Raw genomic sequence first — 8,823 nt, 5'->3', positions numbered from 1 at the left:
AAGCTATCCATCCCGGTCTCTTCATTCTGACGGTCTTCCTCTCTCTGCCTCTCCCCTGTCTGACTATTCCTGCCTCCCTCTTCTGTCTAGCCAGACATCCGGTGCCTCCTCCCTCCAACTGACTACCCCCCATTCTCTCTGTCCTGCCACTGATGTCCCCTTTCTTTTTTTTTTTTAAAGATTTTATTTATTTATTCGACAGAGAGAGAGACAGCCAGCGAGAGAGGGAACACAAGCAGGGGGAGTGGGAGAGGAAGAAGCAGGCTCATAGCAGAAGAGCCTGATGTGGGGCTCGATCCCAGATCGCCGGGATCACGCCCTGAGCCGAAGGCAGACGCTTAACCGCTGTGCCACCCAGGTGCCCCCGATGTCCCCTTTCTGTCTGACCATCTCTTTTTGCCTCCTCCCTGCCTCCTCCATCCATCCATCGCTCCTATCTCTGGTCCCCCCAGCCAAACACCCACGCCGACACCCTCCACCCATGTCCGTCCACTCCGTGGGCCCCCTCTTGACCCCACGTACGGGGAACAGCACAACCGGCACAGTGAGAGTCACCGCGAGCAGCACCGCCAGGCGCACACAGAGGATGAGCAGGTCCTGCTGGCTGTACATGTGCAGCATCTCCGCCTCCACGCTATCTGGGCCGTGGGACATGCGACACGGATGCAGCATGTGGTGGGAGCCCCGGGACCAGCAACCCGGAAACACACACACACGGCAACAAAATCGACACATGTGATGTGCACCCTCTCTTTGGAAACTGACAGGTCCAGGGCATGGAGGGAAAGTCTCAGGCTCCTGCCCCAGCAGTCTGCCCAGTCCCCACTCCAGCTCCCACCCCCACCCCTGGCCCCAGCCCCACTCACTGTAGAAGGTGAGGTATCCAAAGGTTGCCGTGAGCCCATACATGCAGAACATGGCCCCAATGGACACGTTGGCCACGGCCTGCATTCTGTGCTTGGAGGGCCTGAGTCGTAGAGGTTATGTAACTGTCATGCCCAGACCCCTGGACTTGGGGCAGGCTGCTCCAAAGGAGCCCATGCCCTCCAGAGTCCCCCTCCTCCAGAGCTGATGTTCAGCCGGTACACACTGGCATGCCCACCTCTAACTCCCCTGTGTGATAGCCAAGCCCCCCTCTGTCCATCCATCTCACCCCATATGACCATCTTCGTCTATCTCCTCTGTCTGACCATCTCTGCCTCTCCCTCACCTCTGACCTCCATGCTGTGCCCCATCTGATCATGAACACGTCCCTCCATCATATCCTCCCTGACTCCCCGTTTTGTCCACCTGTAACCCCACTCTCTCTGACCACCCCCACATCCCCACCCCCATCCATGCACGCTACCCCCCTCCATCTGATCATTTCTGCCTCCCCACTCTGCCCACTCACACTTTACGGGATGTTGAAAGCAGACTCTTTAAGCCCTAATCAGTAAAAAGTCACTGCCCTGCATCCCCCCCAAGGCCACCTCAAATCCCTCCCCCCGCACGATCTAGCCACGATCAAGCTACAATACCAGGACTACGTGAGGGATTGTGAGACATTATGACTATTGCACACCTGTGCCCACTTGCCTGCCCACTCACCGGCAAAGCTCTGTGTAGATGGGCAGCACCTCCGGGTGGCAGACGAAGGCAAAAGCCATAATGGGCACTGTGTAGAACATCTAGGGGGATGACCCACATGACCGAGATTAGAACCTCCAGGGGCCTCTCCCCCACCCCTCCTCCCCCCGGCCCTACCGCTGCCCTCTGCATCAGACACACGGAAGCCCCCTGATGTCCGATGCCCAGCTCCACCCTAAGCAGAGTAAACTGGAGGACAGGACCAGAGGTGCAAGCCCTCTACACGTGCCCACACACCCACCTGTGAGTCAACGGTGAACATCTGGGCCTCACAGCTTCTGTTGAGTCCGTGGATGGGAAGGCCCTGGGGGTTCTTGCTCTCCACTGCAGTCTCATTGAGGCCTACAGCACAGCCAAGCTGGAACTTCTTGTAGATGACCTGGGGGAGGGTGGGCAAGTGAGGTCACGGGGAAGGCGATGTCCCAGTGTTCCAAACTCTTTCTTCACTTTTTTCATGTCCTTCTCCCTCAGACTCACCGAAATGAGGAAAAACAGCATACAGGTCAAAGAGAGACCACTGGTATACCCCAGGTAGCCTGCAAGGGGTAATATACAGAGCCTTAGAAATCAAGGGACACCCCCCATAGCAAATATCAAAACCTAGTTTGGCCTTTCAGGCTATCTCACCCCAATTAGGCCACACTCTTGCACAAGCTTTTACTTCTACCTGGACCCCCTCCCCCCATAGCAAACTCCTCTTCATCTGTTAAAGCCCACCTCACACAAGCTCTCCCCTGGTGTTTCACAGCCCTTGAAAATGGGGATTTCCTCAATCTGGCTCCCCTTCTCCAACTCCACTATCCAATGGCCAACACAGGAAGCCTCTTACCCAAGTGTCTCATGAGGGCCAGTGGCAGGATGATGAACACACTGACGATGATGATGAGAAGGTTTCCCTTCAAGAACCAGCCCCTAGGGAGACAGGCCAACACAGTGACTAGCTGCCTGCCAAAGAAAACCGTCAGGCAGACACTCGTAGAAGACAGCCGAACAGACGGATTTCTGCCTGCAGTCAGGGGAGATGAGCTGCCGCCTCAGCCGTGAGAAGTCATTCAGGCAGTCACGGTGACAATGGCACAACAGGATTGACAGAAACAGCCAGACAGGTTATCAGACTGTTAGTCGAACCCTGTCAAAGGGACATAGCTAAGAACACACACACAGCCGGCCAAATCGATGCCGTCGGACTCACAAGTGGACGTACAACCAGATGGGCACACAGGACCCAGGATCAGTGAGAGTCCCGCAGTCGAACACACGGTACCAGACACAGAGGTGAGTCCTGACCCTGGTGTGTCCGACGGGCAGAACAACAGTCTGATGATCTGGTGGTCAGGCAATGGTGCAAAGTCGGACAAGGAGTCAGGAAGACACACAGGTGGTTGCTGGAACAGCCCAAGGTGTGTGTCGAACACCTAAAAGTAGCTGGGCCAACTTGGCCACACAGCCAAAGACCGAAATAGAGGCAAAATCAGCCAGCTCTCGTTGGAACCAAGCTCGAAGAAAGAGTGGGATCTGTACAGATATTGGAAGGGGGTGCCCAGGCAAGGCAGTAAATAGAGGACCGGCTGAAAAACTGCTCGTTCGTTCAAAAGAGTTCTACTAATTGCCTACTATGTTCCAGGCACTCACACGCTATCTCATACACACAGTTACACAGAAATAAACCGGCAGAGCACCGTTGGCCATATAGCCGCTGGGAGCTAATTATAATAATTAGCTGAGCCAGAGTGTCAGCTACCTAAATGGTTTCAGAATCAAACCGAAGATGTACGAGAACACCGAGTCGGCCATCATATACAGACAAGCGAACACACTCAGCCGGCAGGTGGCTCGAAACTCAAACATACCGTCCACGAGATGCGTACTCAGAACAGTGGTCAAACACACACGGTTGGAACCATAGTACAGAGGACATACAGTCACAGCTGAGGATCACACGCACGCACACACAGAGCCAGAGGGAACTTGCCAGAAAACATGGCTGCCAAATTAAACAGAGATGGGAGTCTACTGGCATATGCAGCTGGAGCAAATCACATATACAGAGCTGGCACCCCAGTACACCGCACGCTTACGCTTACAGCCAGACAGATTTCGCCAGCCTGAGGGACCCTGAATCAAACGGAATCGGCTGGATGGGGAAAAGTCAGAGTAAGCAAATGTGAGACACACATGGTTGGAATCACAGCACACAGGACCCAGCTGTAGTCAGCTGTTGTACAGCTAGCCAGAGAATCCGCCCGTACAAGAGTCCCAAACCAAATCCACAGAGCTTAGGTCTAGATGTGTGCAGTCCCGCGGTCAGCATCGGAGTAGACTGGACATACGCAGTCAGCTAGCAGACAGAATCAGCCAGAACGCCGGTCACCCAAATCAACACGTGGTCTACTAGGTAGAGCAACGGTCGCACATTCTGTTGGCCTCGCGGTCTGACCACACGGGCCTGCCCGGCAGTCTCAGAACACCTGGGAGTCAGCTGGGCACAGAGTTGAAGACAGCAGCCAGACCCGCAGGCCAGAGCCAAGGGGTGTTGCTCACTCACCCCTCGGGGTCCATGTCCAAGAAGGTGCCGATAACCAGGGGGAGTTCGGATTTGATGATGAACAGGTAACTGGACATGGCTGGTGCAGGTGGGGGGGGTGTAAGCAGATGGATTCCCCTCATCCCCCCAGCCCAGCCCGAGGAAGCCCACCCCACCCCGCCCTCTTCCCCCAAGCTGATCCCCCACCTCCCAGAGTCCTCACCCCCAACATTGTGCAGACAGATCACCGCAGCCACCACTACCTTCCCCGCAGGCCCCAGCGCCCTCTGTCCCAGCTGCTCATAGGCTCGGATGCCTGGGGTAGAGAGACAGGAGGGAATGAGTTGTGGGTCCAGGAGTCCAGGCAGGGGTGAGGAGTGCGGGGGGGGGGCGGGGCGAGGGTCAGGGAGCTGAGGAGCTGGGGCTTGGGGTAATTGGGTCTGACTGATGGACGCTGGAGGTGAGGGTTAAGCAGTTCGGGGTGGGCTTGAAGTGGAGCCCGGGAGGTGGGATCTGTGATGGGGAGAAGGTTGGGGGCTGGAGGTGGGTAGTGGGTAGTGGGTGTCTTGGGGTTGTGGGGCTGGCTTCCACAATTAGCGGGAGCTGGAGACTGAGGAGCGGGGGGTTAGAAGTGGAGCGTAGTAATCAGGTTGTGCGGAGGGTCTGAGAAATGAGGTTTGATGCCAGACCGAGGGGTGAGGGGTGAGGACTGGGAGGTGGGGATGTGGGAGCTCAGTTAAGTTCTGAGGGCCAACGTGCAGTCTGAGAGCTGGAGTCCAGGGAGCTGAGGATGGGGTCTGGGGTGCTGGGTCCAAGATCTGGGGTACAGTATGTTCAGTGTGGTACGTTCCGTCCGAGTCTAGGGTTTAGGTTGATGTCGAGGGTCTCAGGTCAGAGGGGGTGCGTCCAGAGTCTGGGGTCCAAGATATGGGTCAAGCTCCAGGCCTTACCTACAACGCCAGCACAGGTCAGCAGGAGATGGATGGAGTATGAAGAGAGAAGCGCAATGCATAACAACAGGGCCCTGCAGCAGATGGCGCAGCTCAGACTTGGCCCCCAGGCCTCACGCTTGCCCCCCACGGCACCCCTGCCCCGCCCCCCGCGGGCTGCCCAGGACTCACAAGAAGAAGAGGACCCCTGTGTGGGCCATGGCATAGGCCAGTCCCAGAATGCCGCTGCCCATGATGGCGTTGCTGAGATTGAACACTGACATTCCAAACGATGTCTTCCCTTCAAACTGCGGGGAAGGGGCGAGGCCCGGGTACACATGGGGAGGGAGACCAGGTGAGGAGACCAGGGCTGGGGCCCAGGAAAGACTAGGGGAGAAGTGACTGGGGCGGGGAGAAGCCCAGAAAGGGGCCATAGGATGGAGGCTAGGAAGGAACCCGAGTTGAAGCCAGGGAGGAACCTGGAAAACCAAGAGCTAGGAAGGAAGAGCTCGGAGAAACTTCGGAGGGGAGCAGCTGGAAGTGGAGAAGAACAGGGGAGGGTGGAGCAGCCACCAGAGGCCAAACAGCTAGGGAGGGGAGCAGCTGGGGACCGGGAGCGGCTGGGGCAGGAAATAGCTAGGCAGGGAAGCCCCGGGTAGAGGGAACAGTAGGGGAAGAGATGAGCTGGGCAAGGTGCAGCTGGGACAGACCCTGTGAGGTCACTCACATCCATGAACTCGATTGGCTTCCTCCCAGGAGCAGGAGGATGGCTGGGTAGGAAACCCTCACGTTCCTGCCTGTAGCTGGAGAGGGCAGAGAAATCGGGGCTGGTGAGAGGGTAATCCTGACCCCTGACCTGGTCCCCGTGGGCCCCTGACTCACCCCAGAGCATCCGCAGGGAGGGCTCCGTTCATCTTGGGATCCTGCAGTTCCATGCTGTGGGCAGAGAAATGGGGGCGACGGATCAGAGGTGGAGCAGGGGGGCTACAAAGTGGGGGGAGTGAGACGAAGAGGGTAGGGGGTCAGATAGAGACAGATGGAGAACCAGAGAAACGGAGATGAGGCAAGGCGAACAGGGGCAGAAGGATGAGAGAGACGGGGAGGTAAATGGACAGACTCGAAGACAACAGTGAGAGGGCGATGGAGGAAAAGATGGGAGTCAGAGAAGGGAATCGGAGGGGGAGAGATGCCAACAGTTACTCAGACAAGTAGAAAAAGAGGGCAGCGAGAGACAAATAGAGGGGGAGGGGGGGAGAGAGATTGAGAAAGAGAGAGAGAGAGAGACCCCACAGAGGACGAGACGGCCATCTGAAGCTGGGAGAGTCTGTCCTCCCAGACCCCACACTCACCCAGTCTCTCTTGCTGCCTCTTTCCTTGCCGGCCCCCCGCACCCCCCCTCCCTCCACCCTCACCGCTTGGCCAAGCCTCTCACTCCTTACAGGGACACGTGTCGGCCGGCTGCCCCACCCCTCCTAACGCCCCCTACCCCCCTCCTCCCAGCCTGGGCCCCGAGCCTGAGCCCGGAGCTGATGCAACCTGTTGAAGGAGCTGGAGGTGGGGTAGGAGGACGGGCTTGTAGACCCTAGCCCCCCCCAGGCTGAAAACTGCTCTCTGCCACAACTCTGAATATCCTCCCTAGTGGCCAAAGGCAATTCCCCAAACTGAGCCTCCTTCCAGGGACACAGTGACCCAGGGATCCCCATTTAATCCCCCTTTTAGGGATTAGAGAAGAATTTTTCTGGGGCCCCTGTCAAGTCTTACTAAACATTCGTTCTCCTGGCAGAAGTAACTTTAGAGACACTTCCAGACTTAAGCTCCTCCCTGGTCTTGGGGTGTCTCGGGAACCTGCCCTGAGCCCTAACTTCCCCTCCTGAGGATGAACTATCTCTGAGACCTTCATCAAAAGCCCCTTCCCAGGGCCTGATGCGTTTCTTGGGGTGGGGGTGCTCCGCAATCCCCAAGCGAGCCTGGAGCCCCTGTCTTCTGGATGGAGTGTTTCCGAAGAAACCCCCAGCCCAGAGCTCACTTCCTGGGAGTGCGGTATCTCAGAAACCCCCATTCAAGGTCCTCATCATTGCTAAAAGTGCCTCTGGGAAACCCCCTCCCCAAGCCCTGGGAAGGGGACGCCTCTCAAGGAGCCCCATCCTCCGTCGCGAACACTCTTCTGGAGACCCTCACCCACTTCTGAACTCACTTCCTGGGAGCAAGGCACCAAAAGGACTTCCCCTCCCATTCAATTCCCCGCTAGCGCTAAAAAGGTCTCCAGGGAACCCCCCTGGAGGTTCCCCCGGGAAACCGCTCCCGGGATCCCCACTCGTGCCTCGGGGTCTCCGGGGCCCCACCCCGGCCAGCGCCCCCTCCTCACCTCCCTGCTCCTCTCAGCTCCCGAAGCCGCAGTAACTCGCTAGGGCTCTGGGACCCCACGGCCGGCACGGCTCCCCCTCCGCGGACCCTGCCCCCGCCCCGCCCTGCAGCCAATCAGCTCCGCCGCGCTTGCTAGGTGGCTAATCAGCGCAGCCCGAGCCGCATCTGGCCCGCGGATTATTTTTTTTCTGGGAAGAACTTTTAATTTTAATTCAGTTTCCCTCCATCTGGCTCTGGGCGGAGGAAAGGGGGTGGGGGAGGAGGGCGCTTCTCTCCTTCACCTGGACCCACGTGGAGAGAGACAGAGGTGTGTGGGGGCCTTGAGTGGGGGGGGAGGTGGACAGAAAGATTGAGGGAATCGATCCACACCTAGAGAGAGAGAGGGACGGACAGGCAGGCAGAGGCAACTGACAGAGATCGGACACACAGCGGGGAGGGACAGACGGAGGGAAAAGATGCAGAGAGGAGAGACAGATCGGAAGAGAAACAATCACAAAATAGAGATAGGTAGGCAGGAGAAACAACACAAAGACAGACGACAGGACAGAAAGACAGCTGTGTTGTGGAGGAGCGGGAGATAGGCAGAGGGGCAGTCCGAGGGAGAAAGAGAGGTACAGACAGACTCAGAGACAGGGGGTAGGCCCATGGAAGCATCTGGAGGAAGGCAACAGGCAGTCAGGCCCAGTAATAAGCAGGAGAGACAACTGGCAGATAGACAGGTGGGCACAGCCAGACACATCCCAGAGATCGGGAACAGACACACACCAGCCCCGAGAGACAAGGGGACAGAGGGAGTGGTCGAGGCAGGGAGACACCTAGAGGGACAGATGACAATAGGCCGAGAGAGGCCAATCCAGGCAGAGAGGCAGACAGGGTGGATGGACAGGCCTGGGAACAGCAGGGGGACAGGTACAGGGCTAGGCAGAGCCAGGCCACTATAGACTGACCTCCGATAGACAGATAGATAGCCTGGCCTAGCCAAAAACGGACCCTAGATCGTGGGGGTCCCCAGAGAGAGGCAGGGGGGCATTTGCGGTTGAGTGGGGGGTGTGGATCTTCACTGCCTGCAACCAAGGCGTGCCCTAAAGTCCTGGACCCCAGCCCAGGCGTTGGGTGGGGCCTGTCCACACCCTAACTGAGGAGCCGCACTGTCTGTGTGTCTGCCTTATATGTGGGTCCGTCTGTGCGCTCCCATCCAAGCATGTGACAGGCATGTCTGTCCCAGGCAAGGCATGTGTCTCCTGCACAGAGTCAGGCGGATGGGACTTGGGGTCCGGGCCCAACTTCAACCGGGCTGCTTGAGGTCCTGGTGGACAAGAGGCCTCTGTCCGGGCCTCTTCACCCTCCTGCCCACCCCCTACGGGGAGCAGAGAATTC

General features: G+C 57.8%; 1 protein-coding gene across 2 annotated transcripts in view; it reads right to left on the bottom strand.

The window, feature by feature from the left end:
* The window catches only part of SLC38A5 (solute carrier family 38 member 5), a 10,593-nt gene extending 3,096 nt beyond the window's left edge, over positions 1-7,497 (bottom strand). Inside the window, exons 1-13 of one of the 2 annotated variants that reach the window (XM_040632279.1) lie at positions 7,448-7,497; positions 5,965-6,018; positions 5,810-5,885; positions 5,275-5,390; positions 5,104-5,177; positions 4,377-4,469; positions 4,175-4,253; positions 2,459-2,541; positions 2,107-2,165; positions 1,871-2,008; positions 1,591-1,670; positions 867-967; positions 523-638 (exon numbers count right to left, since the gene is read on the bottom strand). In XM_040632279.1, the coding sequence (XP_040488213.1) occupies positions 523-638; positions 867-967; positions 1,591-1,670; positions 1,871-2,008; positions 2,107-2,165; positions 2,459-2,541; positions 4,175-4,253; positions 4,377-4,469; positions 5,104-5,177; positions 5,275-5,390; positions 5,810-5,885; positions 5,965-6,017 (1,068 nt within the window). In that variant the 5' untranslated portion in view covers position 6,018; positions 7,448-7,497. Of the gene's footprint in view, positions 1-522; positions 639-866; positions 968-1,590; positions 1,671-1,870; positions 2,009-2,106; positions 2,166-2,458; positions 2,542-4,174; positions 4,254-4,376; positions 4,470-5,103; positions 5,178-5,274; positions 5,391-5,809; positions 5,886-5,964; positions 6,019-6,431; positions 6,450-7,447 lie in introns of those variants that run through there. The other variant, XM_040632287.1, reaches the window with a different exon arrangement.
* Positions 7,498-8,823: the final 1,326 nt, after the last annotated feature.

This window comes from Ursus maritimus, assembly GCF_017311325.1.
Source record: "Ursus maritimus isolate PB19 chromosome X unlocalized genomic scaffold, ASM1731132v1 scaffold_X1, whole genome shotgun sequence".
NCBI lineage: Eukaryota > Metazoa > Chordata > Mammalia > Carnivora > Ursidae > Ursus > Ursus maritimus.
Note: the sequence above shows the minus strand (reverse complement) of the source record. Positions and strands in the feature narration are given on the sequence as shown.